At 31.9% G+C, this 19,850-nt stretch overlaps 1 protein-coding gene across 3 annotated transcripts in view; it reads right to left on the bottom strand.

The window, feature by feature from the left end:
• ULK4 (unc-51 like kinase 4) overlaps positions 1-19,850 on the bottom strand; it is a 214,821-nt gene that overhangs the window by 184,754 nt on the left and 10,217 nt on the right. For 2 of the 3 annotated variants that reach the window (XM_015617381.3, XM_015617384.3), the window contains exons 8-17: positions 19,575-19,650; positions 18,859-18,954; positions 16,931-17,055; positions 16,743-16,812; positions 14,325-14,424; positions 13,778-13,882; positions 11,605-11,665; positions 9,522-9,703; positions 7,988-8,034; positions 7,137-7,215 (exon numbers count right to left, since the gene is read on the bottom strand). In XM_015617381.3, coding sequence (XP_015472867.1) covers positions 7,137-7,215; positions 7,988-8,034; positions 9,522-9,703; positions 11,605-11,665; positions 13,778-13,882; positions 14,325-14,424; positions 16,743-16,812; positions 16,931-17,055; positions 18,859-18,954; positions 19,575-19,650 — 941 coding nt within the window. The remainder of the gene's footprint in view (positions 1-7,136; positions 7,216-7,987; positions 8,035-9,521; positions 9,704-11,604; positions 11,666-13,777; positions 13,883-14,324; positions 14,425-16,742; positions 16,813-16,930; positions 17,056-18,858; positions 18,955-19,574; positions 19,651-19,850) is intronic. The other variant, XM_015617383.3, reaches the window with a different exon arrangement.

The following is a 19,850-nucleotide window of genomic DNA, read 5'->3' as shown; positions in this document are numbered from 1 at the left end:
CCCAGTCTGTCATGCCAGTCATATTACCACATGAGCTCAGTAGCAGATGTTCATCACTACGTCTGATTTCTATCCCAGCCCTCAAGTTTGAAGCTTTTTAATCACAGGAAGGACCAGGTAAAAATATTTGCCTCTAACAGCAAAGATCCTGTTTCCATTTTTGCCAAAGGCAAGCAAAGAAAAAGATTGCTCAGGAGCCCAAAAAGTAAAGATTTCTGCCTTCAAAACTCAAGTCAGTGGCGATCAACTGAAGCTAGTTTACATCTAAAAATGCAAACTGAAACTGGCAATGAGTCTCCACAGAATAAGGGTTGGCAGGAACATCCAAGGAAGTGGTATTTTCCTTTTTTCTTTTTTTCTCTTCCTTGTTTTTACTCTGTTCATAAATTGATTTGAAGTTACTCTAAGTCATCATCTTTTTCCAAGCAGTGGTCCTTTTATCCACTTTTTAGAAGCCATACTAATGACATTCAAAGACCAATGCCCAGCAATAAGATATACAGGTAGAATATTTTAGATTGATTATTTCTACATAGAATATCTCATATTAAAAAAAAAAAAATAGGGGATTTTCCACTAATTTTCTTTGAAATTAGTTCCCTTTGAGTACTGAAAATTCCTTCATTCTTCTCCATGAAGATGGAAACTAGACAATACAACAGTTCTTCCCTAAAGAATTATTTTTAAAATGTGTTTCACACTAAAATAATTTTTTTTTCTTCCCCCAGATGATAGATGAAAGGTCTGGTATATAAAAGAAAAGCTAAGACTACAACTAATACACAAGTGGTCTTGCCTAACACTGAGTCTAGTTTCACTGTCTTTTAGTGCAATAATCAGAAGACAGCAGGAAATTAGGCTTTTCAGCTACCACCAGTGTGCCATTTCTATCACAAAAACATGCTCTAGCCTAATTGTGTCAGTCAAGCAAGTGTGTGCTTAAGAGGAAAAGTCTGGATTTCTTTCTCCTGTTCCTAGCCTATGATATGATTCATTCACAAGTGCAACACAAACAGAAGTGGAAGAAAGGCTCTCTTTTAGGTTAACTCTTTAAGCTATGCACTTAGTTGTAAGAACCAAACAGTTCAGTGTGCAAATTGTACAACAACTTGCATAGACCCAAAGTTGTTTGGTGTAAAAGAAATTTAAAGAAACAAAAATACATTAAAAACAAATTCTTGGAGATGTCAAACTTTACTAAAAACCAACAACTTACAGCATACCACAAAGAATTGCAATATTATATGCTGTGACTTTGCAAGCATCACATAAACAATATCAGAATAATGTCAGGAAATATTTAAGGCCTTACACAGATATGTGTCTTCCAAAGCTAATGGAAAAATAAGTTTGTTCCATGTCAAGAAGCTTAGGCACAAAATTTTTTTCCATGTGGTCTCTCTTGCTCATGGACAGAATGCCAATTGCACATTTAGTTTTCTGTATATATTTGATGGTTCTGCTGATACTGTAGCAATGTAAGGAAAGAAAATATTTCACTTTTTCCACAGGAAAATTAAAATGTTCCTACTAAGTTATTTTAACCACAGAAACACTTTTCCATCTAGTCCATCCAGCCTTTCACACCCCAAATTTATCTCCAGTGTATATAACAAACATGACATATATACATATCACTTCCAGAGACACAGGTATTTATCTGCTGAAGGAAAGGGTCCTAGAGGCACAGATGATCATCACCCCAAAAGTAACACAATTGTAGAAAAAAAAACTAAGAACAATCAGTTTTTACTATCATAAGAACTAAACTGAAACTATTACAAACAGATATACTGGCAGTATCACTGACATAATTTTAATGGAAAAATGTACTATTTCACCTGTAAACGAAAGAGTAAATTTAATGGACTATGAAAACAGTGCCAATTACATGGCTTTTTAAATGGCAGTCTTTTCTTCAGTCAGGCAATTAATTTAAGAAAATTACAAAAATGTACTTAATCCTGCAATCAGCAATGTATGTTTTCTCCTTCCTAGTTGAAAATTTTCTTGTTTTCTACTACTGGTTGGTTTGGACTTCAAACATAAAGCAAGCCAAATTAATTGGATTGATAAAAATAATTTTTTGAGAGAGGAAAAAGAAGAATCTTTGGTTATGATAAAAGGTCTTAGTTTTTCTCCAACAATCCAGAATTGCCATGCTTGATATATTCACTGTTTAAATTAATTATATTTCCGTTATTTGTTTATTCATTCAGAAGAACTTTGCTCAAACACACCATGAGTTTCTTCTAATTTACCTGAGAAATGTCTATTTTTCATTTGTTCTCCTGCCACGTGCCCCAGGCAACAATGTAAGTCATAATTCAATTAACCAAGTTGTTGAAAATAAATTGAATAAATTTATCACAGAGTTTGAAAGTTTACTAGAAGCCACTCAAAAAACTTAAATGGAAGCCTTCTCACAGTTACCAAAGTATTAAGTGACAATCCTGATTATGTCAGAATACTAACTGTAAGGTTTCAAGAAATTTGCAAAATACATGTATACATGAAGATGTGAAAATACTCATGCATCCATTCTCCTACAGATTCTATCTCCTACAGATTTTTTTAATTCAGGAGAATTTTGTTTTGTGTTGTTTTTTTTTTCCATATAACACATATCAGATCAAAACAAAGAAAACCTGGAGAAAGCAAGGATACACTAAAATTATGATCATTTTGAGAAGACTTATAAAGTCATTTTACAATTAAACAACATTAAAACTAAACAGGTTTGGAATAAATGGTCAAATCAAACCATTTTTATTTGAAACTCACTACAGTATGGGCAGACATGGACAAGCCTAGAAACAGGATTTATCAGAGAGGTAAGCTAGGAATAGGACTTAAAATTGGCATTCTGTAAGAATGTGAATGACAACAAACTGTAGACCTTGAACAATTGAGACACAGTGAGCTACCGAGAGTATATGTAAGAGTTACAGGTCATAAAACTACACCTGTAACAATACAGCTGCTTTCCAGCTGTGGAAAACAACCACTAAATTATACTTTAATAAAAAATCAGAAATAAAAAGGCTCAAATTATACAGAGTTTCAGTTTGGATGAAAACAGAAATCTGGATATTTCATCACTTTGACAAAGGAAACAAAGCTATTTTTATTTTTATTATGGAGATATTTTATTTTATATTTTATATTTATATTTTTATTATGGAGATATTCTGATATGGTGTCATCCTTCATGGGACATTTAGTTTATTAATTTGGCCATGGAATACATTAAGCCAAAGGCTTTGTAAAGAAGCTCACAGTGTGAAGGCTGCAGCAGGTTCTCTGAACCCTTTAAACACTCAGTAGAGCAGTGGATCAAGGTCTGTTAAAAAAAACAGGCATAACTGCCTAGGCCATAGGGTGAGATTGATATTCCCATTCAGCAAATTTGAAAAAGGTAAGGAAAAGGACTAGATTTTGCCACCAAAAAGGCCCAGTAGAGAACAACTCCAAGGTGGTCTCCTAACAGAGGACTCTGCTCCCTGACATGGAGGTAAACTGTTATGTTACTCTATCATCTCTTAGTAAAACAGTCTGAAATGTCACATCAGACATCCTAGGTGGCAGAGGGGCCAGTATATCCACAGAAAGGAAAGGACAATAGCTTCTGTTAATAAATACACCAAATTAGATATACATGGAAACAAGTCTTCCTAACTATGGAAGAATTTTTTTTCCTGTGAGATGAAGAACAGAATCCTCGAAAGAATGTTTTTTTTCCACTGAATTTTAATAACTAGTTTCAAATTCTAAATACAAAAACAAAACTTTAAAGTTTAGGTGTTTTTCTAAGATAACCAGCAATAAATAAGAGGAAATTATGTTTCAGATTTATAAAGGGCAATTCCATGGGGGAAAAAATTATATTATGTCAGGAAAAAACATATGACCTATTAAAATATTTTATTGCAGCTGCACAATAGAAGAAATGGCATGTAAAATGTCTTCATCTGCAGTTATACAAGAGATCAATTCCCCTATTGTATTCCAAGATCAATGTCATTTTTTTCTAATCAATGCAATGAAATACTTCTTAAAAATACTTAACTGGAAATAGATCAAACGCAATTGAATTTACAGATATAAATATTCATTTATTCTAATTTTTCTAATATGACCTACATACTCGAATACATCAACAGAATAGAGATAGTACACAGTTCCACACTTGTCTAGTCTGTAGAACAGTAGCTTACTTGCATTTTATTTTGTGTTTTAGTGACCTCTGGTGGTTACATTCAAAGAAAACTGCTGTTTCCCACTTGCCTGAGAAAAGAACTTCAAAAATACCCAAAACATTAATTTTTCAAAGACAAGTAAATTAAAGGCTTTTGGCATGCATTATGTGAAAGTTTACTTCAGTCTTTAAAATGAGGTTGAGGCTTCTTCTCTTTCCTAAAGTTTTTCTGCCTCTTTAGGGATTAATGCTACTATTTCTAAAACCATTTTAATGACAACAGCAAAAATTTAATGGTACAGATTCAACATCAAGGATAGAGGAGCTATCCTTAAATAAATGTCTAAGTGGGTAGAAGGCAGTAGGGGGTAGAAATAAAGAATCAGTTTTTTAATATGTAAGGGACAGCAGTGGCAACCTGCACAAGTCTCTACCAGGTCCTGTGCTACTTTAAAAGTACAAAAGAAATCACAAGTAAGTGATAAGTATATAATGAAGTAACAAAAAAACTGCAAAGGGGCCATGACTGAGTGATAACAACTGGAAAGAAAACTTGATATAAATAGCATGGTACACATAGGGGGCAAAAATAATTCCAGAATCTCTTCTTCACAAGCTCTCAATTGACTTTTCACATTTGGGAATAAATTTTGGAGCCAGAGGCGATCACTTTTATTTAACAGGTAAAAAAAATCAAACAGTTATTAAATAAAATTAGAAGTTACTAGGAATGGAAGAGGAAAGAAAACATAAAAAACCCCACCAAGACTCAGATCTCCTACATCTTCAGACTCTAAGACCTGGATCACAGAGTGTCATTTTAGATTATGTTGCTCAGCTCAAGACACAGTTTGATTTTGACATTTCCTAAATCATAACAGCCACCAATAAACTTTACCTGGAGCATCAGATGGTTCATATGAGAGGCTAAATTACATCATTATATCTATTTCTCTATATAATGCTGATAGAAAGGTTTGCTTTGTGCTGGCTTTTTTTAAGCACCACACAATATAAAATAGCTGACAGTTAACAAGGAAGCTAAACCAACTCACAGGTTCCTCTGAAGGGAGCAGAGGGGAATACGAGTCTAGATGAGAAATTCCTAAACTACTCCTTCTTATTTTTCCTATAAATGAACTATTGAGTTTTGTGTACTGCCACAGTTATTTTATTTTACATTATATATGCAAAAATAAATTTGAACACAGGAAAATATTAGAATTCAATGTGTTTTTGATCATTCTAATTTTGTGTAAGCACTAAGATTTTTTTTAGTTCAGAATTATAACTTTGAGAGAAAAAAATTTGGAACAAATGTCATTAAATAAAGCACAGTAGTTGCATTTTAAACCCAGACTTCTTAATTATAAAAAAATCCTTATTTTCTCAATGAGTGTATATAAAAACTAATTTTAATTAACATAAGAATGGGGCCAGAAAGTTAAAATGGAAGTTAATTTTCCTTTCTAGTCCTTCAATTTAAATGTCACTGGTCTTGGACTTGATTTTTGAAGTATATGGATACTTCTAAAAATGCTAAATTCCAATTGTGAATGACTTGTATGTTCAAATTAAAAAAAAAAAAAAAAAAGCACTGGAAACATTTTGAGCAAAATATTATCATGTATAACTACTTCAATCTATTGCTTTTAAATACAAAAGTTGACTAGGATATGTGTTTTCTGATGGAAACTGGGAAGCTAGGGAAATTATTGCTAAACATGTTAGTGCTAACCTGCTGAACAAACACCTTAAGCCAAAAGCCATATGGACATCTCAAAATTACTTTTGAGTATTTTAACTTTAAAAAGTTAAATATCAGAAAAAAATCTGCCACATAAAAGAGCATACTTAAATTGTGACCTGGAATCCAATTCTTGTGAAACTGTCAGTATTGAAAGACTTTGACCAAACTTCAGTGACTGTAACTACAAGGACTTTTGCCCCACTTTGGAACTTTACAAAACAAACAGCAAACCCTAGGTAACAACAATAATGTTTTGAGTTCAGCTTTCACTATGGAATGTCAATGTTAAGCAATACAGCAAAATAATCACAATCATTTCTAAAATTCATTAAGAAGAACCCAGAGGTACCTAAACCAACAAAAACTTCCCTCAGCTGCATTTCCAAAAGAGTCAGGTATTAACCACTGGTTGTATCCTCCTACATCAGATCTACACAGCACACAGGAATATTTACAACTCGTGTTTTGCAGTTGGGTCTTACATTCAAACATCTATTAAATTGAAGTTCTGGCTTCACCTCATGAAGAAGAAATATCACATTCACACTGGAAACAGACATTAAATAGCATGTTCTGTCAAGATTTCACAATCTGTGTGCATGTGTCACATGCAAGAAAACAACATTAATACCACTAAATCTAATCAGTCTTCTGTTTAAGTCAACTACTGACCATGTAATATCAAACAAGAATTAAAAATACTTTTTTTCTCCAAAGAAAATTACTTGCCCTTCACTACACACATTCTTCAAGAACTGTAAGAAACCTCAAATTAGTCCCATCTCAACAAATTCTTTTTTGAAAAAAGATCCCTAAGAATCAGATAAACTATTTTATATTAATTACAATAATTACATTTCAGAATAACCAAATATATAAACAGTTTCTTCTTTCTACTTGTACAAAAAATATGACATTTGATTTATTTTCATCTATTTGATTTCATAAAAAGGAGAGAAAAATGCTAATTTTATCATTGGTGGCCACAGGTTAGTAAAGATCAGAACTACAACAACACAGAATAAGCTTGCAAATTTATACATTTAATTAATTGATTATATTAAACCTTACATGTATGAGTTAAAAATAAAGCAGGTTTCAAAACAAAAAAAGCTGTGAAAGCTTCTGACATAAATAGTAATATCATTAAAAAAACCCTCTTCTAAAAAAAAAAAAAAGGAAAGTTACCTCAGAAACAGGTACATTTTCTCCAAGTTCAGATGTATGTAATGCCAGTAAACCAATCACTCGAGCAACATTAGCACGTCTGTGTATCAAATAAATATTTTGTTTGTGTGGGAAATATATTTACAAGATACTACAAAAACAATTATATCTTGTTTATATTCTACACAGGTTGCTATGGGCAGAAAAATTTGATGTCCTATTTACACCTCAGATTTTCTTCTTATTTCTATTTTTTTGTATCAACAAGTTATTTCAGTGTTTCAGTCCAATTTAGCAATATATGCATAAAGATATTTATTTCCTCTAGCTCTGAAGTGTCATGGTTCTTTAGTTTGTTAGGATTATTAATAATCACGCTCATCTTAATTTTTTATATAATACAGAAAGCCCCTGAAATTTAGAATTTCATGATAGCTGAAAAAACAGAATCAGCAAATCAGTTTTCAATGTTTCATTAAAGGAAAAAATTGGAATAAAATCAACGTTTATGAAACAAACAGCAGAGGGCACTATCACATTGAATTATTCCTGACAGGTATTACCACTATAGTTCTTTTACTCTGTTGTGGTATGGAGTTATTTTATTCAGTGATTTTAAGTAACTTTATTTGATATACTAAATCCAATATTATCTGGATAAAATTTTAGAGATTTTCTATAATCTTTGCTCCTGTAGAATATTAATTCAATAGTGAAAAAATTCCATTTTATATTATTATACTGCAAGTTAGATACCACAGCAGTCTGGCAGTCTAAAAAACTCCTCAAATAACCTTTAAATAAATATCTTTAATAAAATTCAGTGACATGTCTGCATTTGAACACATTAATTTAAAATAGTTGTTACTTACACATCCCAGTTGGTGGCTCCACGCAACTGCTGTATCAATATAGGGAACTACAGTTTGAAGAAGATAAATAAACATCAGTGAATTTCAATGAAGTGATAAATGATGAACAATATGATAAACAAATTATAAACGAGAAATCAAAATATCAGAAATTTCATAAAAATATACTTGGATGGAGATTTCTAAGAGTATTATCACATACAAATACTGCAGATACTGTGCAAACACTGATTAAAGTGTTAATTTTTAAAATTAAAATTTTTCATTTTAAAAATTAAAAAGCCTGAGTGGAAAAATATGAGTATTTTTCTATATTTTTGCCTTAAACCAAACTACTAAATATGTATCTTAATGTCAGGTCTTTTTTTAAAATCTGAATAACACTATTTAGAGAAAAAAGGTCTGATTCTTTCACCTACAAGCACAGAGATCAGCATATAGTATTATAAAGCATATTAAATCATTTTGTGAGTCTGTATCAAAATAGTTGGCAAATACCAGAATAATGAATGTTAACGTATATAATCAGCCATTTAAGAACCAAACTGCATAATTACTAACTCATTTCTAAAATGTTCTGTTAATTGGCTATTCAGTTACTGTATTATTGCTCCCTTTGCTCCAAATTCTCCAGTGGTAATAGAATACTCCTTCCAGCAATTCTGTTTCTGGGTTTCACAAGAATGTTATGGCATAAGACCTACCACTCCTTCCAACCTAAATGCTCTTCATCCAGTTTTCTGGCAGTGCAATTTTGTCTTTAGTATCTTATATTCCAACAATAACACATCTCAGCTTTTAACTTAGGTACTTTATTACAAATGTAGGAGAGCAAAATAATTTATTTCCTATTAAATAAAACGAAAAGTGCTCATCTTAGGATACCTTCTGTGATACCTTTATATAAGCCGGGAGTGGTGGGGGAGGAATCTACTTCTCTTCTGCACATGCAAGACTTGAAGAAATATGTTAAACCACTATAGACCATACTAGCAAAATTATTTGTCTGTGAGAAAATGGTTTTGGAAACATGAAACCCCAAAACAGATTCTTCAGAGAGCATGGTCACTCTTTGAAACCCTGTATACTGAAAGTTTTACTGCCTGTGCTTTAGAAAGCTTTCTTGCTATTCTTTACAGACATATGACCAAATAAACTTAATTTAACAATTCATACATGAACTCTTTACAGTATCCTCTGCCATTTAATGATTTACAAAGACTAATTTTTCATCATACATTATTTTACACTCTTCATAAAGGTTAAACATTTAACCTCAACATTTTCCCTAATGCAAAAGAAGTATATGTAAATGTATAAGAAATCTAAGATAAATAATTAGTTTCCCTCATCTCTTTTAAAAAATGTAATATGGAATTTAATATTATTTTTGTTGGTTTTTTTTTACTTTAATCAGCATCATATTTTTGCCAGTACATCATTGACTTTTTCAAACACAACTAAAAGCAGCTAATTTTTGATACAATGAAAAATATGTAAGCCATGTTGATTCCTTCAAAGCTCTTTTACTTACCAGCTGAGAACTAATTAGCCTGTTTGCAATCTCCTTGTGGACAACCAAAGTGCACAGGTAGTACAGTAAGTTCAGTTTAGAACGTGCTGCCCCTGTATTCTTCTCACTGGAATCAAGCAGGGAACACACTCTTTTCAAGAAGCTATTCCAGTCCATGTCTTTCATAGATGACAGCTTCTCAACTAAACCATAAGAGGAAAACAAATAGTTAATGATTCTTTGATGTAGTTTCAACACACTACAAAGTAACATCACCACAAATAAGTAAGTTCCAAAATTTGAATCTAATTATAATTTTAGGACTTAAAATACTAAAGAAACATATTAGAATTCATGTCTGAAGATTACAGAAATCAAAAAGGAAGCAAGAAGAGAAATAAAGGATAAAAATTCAGCAACAAAAGCCTCAATACATGTCTGAAAGTGCAAACCTGATAAGTCCTTCTTTTAAGGAAACATTTATTTGCATTATATTTAGGAAAGGAAGAAGTTGTCCTTCATAATTACTAATTCTTAATAACTAAAGTTTTCTTAATAAGTAAAATTTCCTGTAAGTAAAGTTGAGGGAAAACCTAAAGAAAATCAATGAAATCTGCTCACAATAAATAAACTGAAAACATCTTTAATTACTCCTACAGGTAGGTACCCACCTAGCTAAGCCTTAGCAAATCAGGACATGGATGATTGCCAAAGGAGCACAAAGAAATCAAGTCACATGGACAATTAACATATATACTGGGGTTCAGTTCATTGACCATTGCACATGAATTGAGATTTTTTTCAGACTTTCTTATCAGCCGCAACAGTTAATTTCAATCTAGCAGCCATATACTCCCTCAGTTTTAGTATTTATTAATTACTTATCTGCCATTCTGCTATGCTCCAGTATAGACTATTTGAAAGCACATTTTCAGTCTTTTATGCTAGTTTTACAGTCAAGTAACACCACCTCCTAATGCAGGCAGATATACATTAGTAGAGTTGGCAATAGGTTTGGCTTCCAGGTATTCATTTAAATTTTCCATATTACCTTTAATCATTATTGACAAGCAGCATCAAATTCAGTATCTTCAAAGACTATCAGAAAGTTGTCCAGAAGAAAGCTATAACTCTGAATGCATTCCAACAATAAAAAACACTGTCCCATATTAAATAAATGCTGACAACAATTAAATATATCAGAACATCAGTGTGATAATTACTTAAATGTAATATGAAACATTAGGCAGTGGAATCTGATCATCTTTGGATTAATCAAATTTAAAATATTTTTGATTACAGTCTTGACTGAGAGATTGGGGAATGTTGTGTTCCTTTCCAAACATAAAATTTCTTCAACAAATGAACTCTTCAAAATACATCCTTTATAGTAAGAAAAGATGAACTATTATGCCTAGGAAGAGGTGCTATGTGAATTCTAGAAAAACTACATATCTGGCTGATAACCCTCTTCAAGCAGAGTCCAGTACTTTCCTTTAAAAGACTAGAGGAAATATTCCAGGGGAAGAAATATTACACACATGACAATGAGCTGGCTTTAGTTTTCAGAAATATTTCTAGACATTGAAAATTAGCAACAACAAAAAGACAAATCCCAAACAACTTCACATTATCTTTTGGGACATTAGTGCCATAACACCTCATGATTAAATGTGGGACTGGCAAGGCTATCTAGTATTGTGATCAAGAGTGCACATTTTAAGATCCTGCTGCCACTTGCTTGCCTGCATTTTTCAAATTTTAATAGATTTGATTGAATATTTCCGTTTAAATCTCTCAGTTGGAAAAGAATATGCTAGTTTTCCCACACTAAACACTGATGACTGCCTCATGGCAAAAGTTTTGAGCCCAGGCTTATAACTCAGGAAAGCAGAATAGAAAGGAATATTGTTAAAGTGTTTGTACTTGAAAAGTCTACTCAAAATTGGTCTAGCTAAAAATATTGCATATACAACTATAGTTTCAGAAAAATTAGTTCTGAAACTGTGACCTTGTATAATCTACAAGGAGAGGTTACAGGTCTTACAATAGTGAGTTACAGCAGCACATGCAGAACTTGTTAGAATCTTCAGCAGATCCATACCTGAATGTGCTGGTATATGTAAAGTTTTTGGGTCAAATCTAACTGGTACATGCTTCATTATCTGGAAAAAAAACCAACACATTACAACTAGTTTTAATACATTTCTAGAAAATCTCCAAGTAGTTGAATGTTAGAATACAATGAAGCAAAATTTGTACAGGATGGGTGGGTGTACATGCTACTGCTCATTACTGAGGAATTTTCCATTGTTTTCTGGTATGTATTTCTTCCAAGCAAATATCTGAGATTTAACTCTATGTTTTTTTTATATAATTTTATTGCTAGTATTTCCATTTACGTGATTTTTAAAATGGGATTACACAGGATTTTTTCAGTTTACATTTTTATCCTGTTTGTTTGCAGAAGAATACTTGCATTTGGGTTTCAAAAGCTACTGAAAGGAACTATGCAGATGACAGCTTACAAAAAGTTTTAGCAATTCATTTCCATACAGTAAATACATATATACACTAGACCATTCCTGAATATAAAAAACTATATTATCAACAGCTAATCATTCATCAGGTATAGGGGGTTTTTTTCCGTGCAAAACCATAATTTTCTTTTAGCTAATTAAATTGGATGACTGCTCAGTAACTGAGCGTTTGAGTGTGATTTTCAGTAAATAAAGAACTTTTAAAAAGGCAACTGTGTAATGGAATTTAGCCTTTGACAGATGAAGTCTTAGCGTAAGTAGAGAACTATTTTCTTAAAAAGGTCTTCAATTCCACAGATTTGCAGAACACAGGAAAATTTTACAATTTAAGCTGACATTTCAGCTTTTAATATTCTGCCAGCGTCTAGCAAATCCCTTTCCAGGAGATTAAATGGCAAGCTCTTCAGATTTACCAGGTGTCAGTATCATCCTTTAGTCTGAAAAGCAAACTACAGAGTCATCACCAAGCAGGCAGTGACTCTGATTATATGTCCCTGGAACTTAGTGGGCTATTTTGCATTAATTCTGAGTCTGGCATTGCTTGCTAAGGAGATTAGTCTACATGTGCTCATCAGTATGTGCACATACCTCTAATCTCATCTCTTATATTTGTAGTAAGAAGAGGAGCAGTTACAGACTAAGGCTTTATGTCAGAGTCCTGAGACAGAACTGAGAAATTACCAATAGTAGCATTCAAACATATAATTACCTTTGAAAGTCTCCACTGGGAGCAATGTCTCTCACCCCAAACATATTAAAAGAGCATTATTTGGTAGTTACTTACCTAGCTGTGTAAGATTTTTAGATTTTCAAAGTGTTAAGAAATCGATTAAAACAAACCAAAAGAATTGTTAATACTAAAGCAATACAGCAACTAAAAGCTGTAAGATATTCCTAATGAGTTAAGATGGTCACTTCCAACAAAAAATCTTGCATTCTTCACAAGTAAAGTAAAATTCATAAGTTGAAAGTCGATGAGTAAAGTTGATAAGAAATGATAAGACTGCTTCATTTTTTCTGGCACAGAAACAAAAGGAAGATAAAGGGGCTCTTGCCTATCATTCTTTCTACCAATACATCCTCCTATAAATGCACAGTACATTGTCATTGCAATGCAGAGCACTGTTTCTTTTTTCATTTGCTCTTTACTGTCAAACTTAAGTGTGAATTTCCTGCTCAGGAGACTCATTACAAATTGTTAGCACATTAGAATCCAAATGACAGAAATAAGATAGACATTTCTTGTAACCTCAGGTGTTCTTTAAAGAGAGAAAATAAATTCATGTTGAATAAGAACATTATCACAGTTGAAGTCTAAAGAGTAACAAACATTATTCTGTAAAAGTCTAACTCCTAATCTAGAAGAATTCATAGATGTCTTTGTTTTCAGTATAATAAACCAAAGTTTTGTGTTCATTTAACAGATATCAAAGCAAGTTATCGGAAAACAAATCTACAAAAGCACTGAACACAGCCTTTAGTAGCTTCTATTGCTTGTAAGATATTACTTAATAGTATTATTCAATCCCAAAATAACTCGTTTCTATAAATTAGCAACACAATAGGATTATAAAGACTGCCAAAAAATTGTATGACAGATTGCTAGATAACTGGGTGGAACTGCTTTAGAATGAGAACTATAAAATACAGGAAAGGAGTTTCACCCTGATTAAAATTTTATCTGCAAAAATAGCCTCAACCACAAGTTCCTGAATCTTACATTTTATTTTTCTATACCTTTGGATTGTCAATGATTGGTGTCACAATAAGATCAGATTCAGTGTAAATGAGGTCCTTCAATTTTGACTCCATATCCTGCTGACTTGAGCACACATTTTCAGCCTAGAACAAGAACAAACTTTTTTTATAAACTGTTTTGTACCAAAAAAGAGTTAATTCATGTTTATTCACAAAATACTTCATTTCAATATTATATGAAGCAGTCTGGCCATGGAAACATACTCTAATTTGCTTTTTATTTATGTAATAGCAGATAGGACCAACTAAAAAATCTGGTAAGAGAGACATACCAGAAGCAAAAGCATTAGGTCAAAATGTAGATTGAGATGGAAAAAGGTAACTTGTCTTTTATGCACTAGGGGGAAAAAAGAAAGGAGACTAAGAATCTTTAACTCCTACATCTGAAGTTCTGTAAATATTTTTTCAAACAACTTGCACACTTAATTGTGGAAGGATACAAAAGAAAGGTGACTTTGCCACGGAGTTCAGGCTAATACTCTGACTGTAGAGGTAACACATCCCTCAATATATACCTTTTACTCACTTTTTTCAAGCATGAACCTCCTCGTGAAGAATTTTTGATTGGGATAGTAGTAGCATCACGTACTTCTACTGCAGAGTTAGTTCTAGGTGTGGGACGAGAACTTCAGCAAAAGAAAGAAAAAAATAATTTAAAAACAAAAAGATTACAGATTCAGTTTCATTGCAAACTACTTTTTTGTTCATGCCATACAGCAAATTTTCAAAGCTGACAAACATAAATTACACTATGTTCTGCCTAATCCCTTAACTGAACACAAAATTTCTGTCTTTAAATGTGTTCTGACAAGGTTAGGATTTCTTTGCCAGTTAGAAATGGGAAGATGGTATTTTGTTTAAATTATTAAATGAATGTAATTTGATTATTTTCTCAGCCGTAATGACTTTACGAACTGGAGGCTAAACCATTATTATCTTAACTCCTAATAACAAAAAACACAAATTAAACAAAGCATATTAACTTGACAAAGTATTGCAATTTATTTTATGTTACTCTCTTCTGACTGCCAAGTTTTGGCTAAGTAATGGGAAAAAAAACCTCCTAATTTTTGTGTATCGTTGTGAACTGGGTTTACCTTTTGCTTTTACTTTCTAAAATCCTGTCTGCTAATTAGAAAATGAAGAAAGGAGAGACCAGAATACTGCCAAGTTGCAACTGTCATAATGCTGCTAGTGAACTTGGGCTTTATAGTACACAGTAATTTAAATTAAAACATTTAAAATCAGCTTTACAATTATCTTAATTGGCAGGCCAGGAAACTAGTTAAATGAACAACTTTGAATGAACATGCTTTCTTAACTAGCAGAAAGTAAAAGACACATTTAGTTGCAAATCAGATTTCTTTATTAGAAAAAAAACAACTAAACTAAAAATATAATGACCAAACAAAACTGAAGACACTCAGGAAATCAGTGATCAAATGAACTAATGTAATAGTTCTCATCTTCCATCTATTTTCAACAGATATTTAAATTTAAAGGGCAAAATGAAGGAATACCAAAATATTACGTACATAAAAATATATGAAATATCCTAATTCTTATGGTAGAAAAAAGTATCAGGATGTGCTTGGAATTTTAGTTCCTAAACAAAAAAAACAACCTTGTGATTTCTAGCTAGGAGGCTGGACAAATGATTCTAAGTTGACGTGTTTCAAAATGTGTAGATTTGTTAAATATTTTTTTCTCAATTAATTCAACTAATTTTCTTTCATATATGTTTGAGATACAGATAATAGTACCTATTTTTTCAGTTCTCAGATGGTTTCTCAGTTTAAAACAAGGCAAGAGATTGCTGAATTAAACTAGTTAAAATGAATGAGATATATTCCATTTACACAAGTAGAAGAAGCCACTGCTCCTGTTAAAAGCTGATTAACCACTCCAGCAGTTAATTAGTCTGGTGCAAAGTGCCAGGTAAGCAAGTTTCTTTCACTTCAATGTTTTAATACTTTACTAGGCATCACATACAATGCTTTCAAAAGTTATACCATTGAAGGAAAGAGAATTTCACAACAGATTTCTATTGTCTGCATTACATTTCAAATTTTGTATTTAAATCAATGTACTTAAAAATAAACTACATTGATAAAAAATATTATTTGGATTCCACCAATAAAAACCAAATGGTTATACCATTTTTAATACCATTGTGGCCTTTCTTTTGAACAGTTGGCTAAATCAAATGCTACTTGAATTTACTAATAACATATGTTTAGCTGTGATGATAAAAGTTTTAAGTGAGATAAGAATTAATACTTTATTAAAACCAACTAAAATTAACTTTTGTACACAGTATTACGTACAGAAGTCCTATTTCAGGTTATACAAGAAGCTTAAAAGAGTATTTTCAAACTGCAATATTTCTGCTTTATGTTGATAAGAGAAATGTTGATTTCACTAGACAATCTTGGCCTGAAAGCTAGTATAGAGTTTCAGAATCAGGCCTCAACTAAAACAAATCACTGTTAAATCAAACACTATTTTTTTACTTAATACCCATGTAGCACTTAATAGACTGTTACCAATACCTTGTGATGAAAAGCTGCAGGCAGAATTTATTAACAGATCATACGCTGAATGCTTATTCTTATGTATTTAAAGAAATCATTCTCCAAGCCTATTCTTATATGCATGAAGTAAGAAAGATCTAAACAAATTTCAGATCAGAGCTTTCTTTTTAGACAGACAATTAAGTAATCAAAAGTTTACTTTCAAAAATGAGAACAATAAAGTCATATAAGCTTTAACTACACACACTGCTTTCACAGCTCTTCAAATGTATTTTACTATTTATCAACTGGTAATAGAAAACTTTAAAGGAGACACAGACACAATGTTACAGTCATAATAATAAAATGTTTGAAGAGACAGTGGAGGAAAAAAACACCAAACATACACGATCACAAGGAGGTTTTCATACCTGAGAAGAAATATAGATTCATTTGATTCACCATCAGCTACACTTTTGGGGCGCAATTCAGTCTGAGTTTCTAACAAAAAGAGAACATGACCTTGTATTCAGAGGTTAAAATCAAATAAAACATAGGGAGTAAATATGTTGGTAGGATTGATAAAATAACTAAAAAATAACATAAGGAGCAATATTACCTATTTTGAAAGAATTGCTTGATGGTTTAGGACCTGCCCTTGAGGATGACAGGTTATCTAGATTGTTATGAGCATCCACTGACTCTTTGGCACTCCAAGACATTGATGACTCTGTGTCTTCTCTGCTGTTTAATAAATTATATTAATTATAGATTTTTAAAAAAAAAAGGATGGATATTAAAATCAATTCATTATATCCATGATCTGTTGCAATTGTTAGCATACAGTTTAGCTGTCATTCTCTAGAACAATATCCTCTTTAAATATGTGTTGCACATACTTTTTATATTGGTAATGGCAATGATGAAAAATAAGTTTACAGCAAATAGCTTGGAGAATATTAAAAATTCTAGCATTAGAATTTAAATGAAGGACATTAAAAAAGTTAAATTATTACCCCATAATACAAAAGATACTAAAGAAATACTAAAAGCATTACAGAAATTTTAATCTTCACAGGAAAAAGTCACAACAAACCTCTGTCCAATTATGAAGTCTGTAGCCTAGATTAAAACCACATTTTTGTGTATGTAATGATTTAAATGTCATACTTAAATGCAATTTTATTGATTTTGATTGTTTGGGTGTTTTTTAACATGTCCTTAGATTATTCACAAGAAACTGGATCATAAAACCTTAATGAATGCTCTCCAGGATATCAATTATTAAACCCACACTGCAAATAAAATAGATACATGGGCCTCACAGTTGGAAAAGAGAGAGTATTGAGCTTCTATTGCATGTCAAGCCAACGTTTTATATTTTTCATATTTGTCAGTTAGTGCACACATCAGCAGATATTTCAGAGGCCTTAGAAAAAATCTCAGGAGTACGGCCAAATAGCCCAATTATTTGTAGGAGACTAAGGTTTCTCTGGTTCTCTGAAAATTCCCCAAAATTATCACTATCAGGATGTTGACATAAGTCTTGCTTAAACCTTGAATAAAATCTTAGTTCACAATATAAACTTTAAATATTAATTTTTTATTGCAGGTGAAACGAGTAATAAAATTAGAAGACAAAGAGCTGTATCTCAAACTATAAGAAACATTAATAACAAAAATACTGCAGCTAGTATCAGATATAGGTATCAAACAACATGAAGAGAAAATGTTAAAGTAGATACAACAAAAAAACCTCAGCATTCTAAAACTATTTTGACATTAGTTCCCCAGATTGGAACATGAAGTATTTTGCAAATATTTAGAACAAAGTAACACAAAAAACAATGCTAAATGTCCTAATTCAAAATTAGAAACATAAAAACCAGCAAGGTAACATGAGTTTAGAAGAAAATTAATTTTTTAATACATAAAAACCATTTTCACAAAAGGTTTGGGTGTTCCTGCATATGTAGCAGTGTGGAGTATTAAAAATTTAAAAAAAAACCCCTACTATTAGATTAATGCATCATGTCATACACAAAGAATATGGGTCAGCTGCATTTGCAAGATTATAAGGCTGAACCACAGCTTTAAGATGATGCACTGATAGGCTTTGAGAGGCTCTAAGCCTAACACATAAAAACAAAAAAAATTACGAAAGATAAAAATGACCCATATTTATAAGATTCTACAAAAGCTTTAAAAAAGTTTTAAGTCAGATTCATACAACAATATTTATATATTATATAATATACAAACAAATAAATAAAAATGAGAGACTTTAGCTCAGAAGTTAATTTCAGCATATTCTGTAGCCAGCAGGTTGGAGTGTGTTGAAAGTGAATGAACAGTGCAATACACTAGGAGGATAATACAATTTGTAAAAATCCAACACTACCCACTGAATGGTGTAAAACCCCATTCATTAATTCATGAAAATTCTAAGAAAAGTTCAAAAGTTATAAAATTTACAGGCAATAAAATATTTTATTTTTTATCTTTGTTTATATTTAGTAAAAGAAAACTTCCTTGAACATTCAGTACCTTAAGCTTGTGCCCTGTCTGTCTGCAGAATCACCACCACAATGGCTAAGGGATCCTTTCCAGAATGGATGCTGCAATAGGTCTGTCCAATTCAGCCTTTGGAAAAGCAACAAACAAACTGTAAAAGCAGTGGCTAAGTACAACTCCACAGAGACATACAAGACTAGCTTTTGAACCCAGTGACACTACAGAGCAGTTAATCCTGTTGTTTGCTTTTATTTGGAAAACAAGTAAGTTTTCTTAAAGGGCAAACTTTTTGCCTTAAATCAGAAAGGAAAATTCACACAACAGAGGTATGAGAATAAGAATGAAGGAAACTGCAGCATCAATGCCCCATGTAAATTATCTGACATACCCTGTAATTCATAGCCCTAAATTATTTAACAATGGAACTGTATCAGGTAAAAATAAAAGCCTAATAAATGACATGTGTCCTTTGCTCTGGAAAAGCAAAGCCATCCAATTCAAAACTGGCTATCATTCTATAACAAAGTTATCTATTTAGCACAGGTACACAAATAAAAAAAAAATGCAGTTAATGAAAACATCAATTCTATATATCTTCATCTAAGAAAAAGCACAGTGCTCTTTTATATGAGAGATGAATTTTTTTCTGCATTCTTTGTCATCTAAAAAATCCTATACATACAGTATCATAACAATTATTTTCTCCAGAGGTGACAACATAAGCAGCTGTCATGGATTGGGCAGTTTACCTTTTCTGAGGATCCTTTTGAAGTAACCCATCAAGCAAACTGATGAACTCAACAGATGGTTTGTGTAAAGCAGAACCTGTAAATAGAAGCACTGAAGATCAGTATTGGAGAGCAAAAACAACCATCAGCCAATGTAAACCACACAATTATCTACTGATCATGTTAAAAAACCTTATTGATAGTAATTTCATCTGAAAACAAACCTCAATGTATAAAGGATCTTAAATATATACTCTTTGCATTTCGAAGAATCTTCAAAAAACACCCAGAACAAAC

Source organism: Parus major, chromosome 2, assembly GCF_001522545.3.
Source record: "Parus major isolate Abel chromosome 2, Parus_major1.1, whole genome shotgun sequence".
NCBI classification, from domain to species: domain Eukaryota; kingdom Metazoa; phylum Chordata; class Aves; order Passeriformes; family Paridae; genus Parus; species Parus major.
The sequence above is the reverse complement of the archived record's forward strand: the minus strand, read 5'-3'. Positions and strand labels throughout refer to the sequence as shown.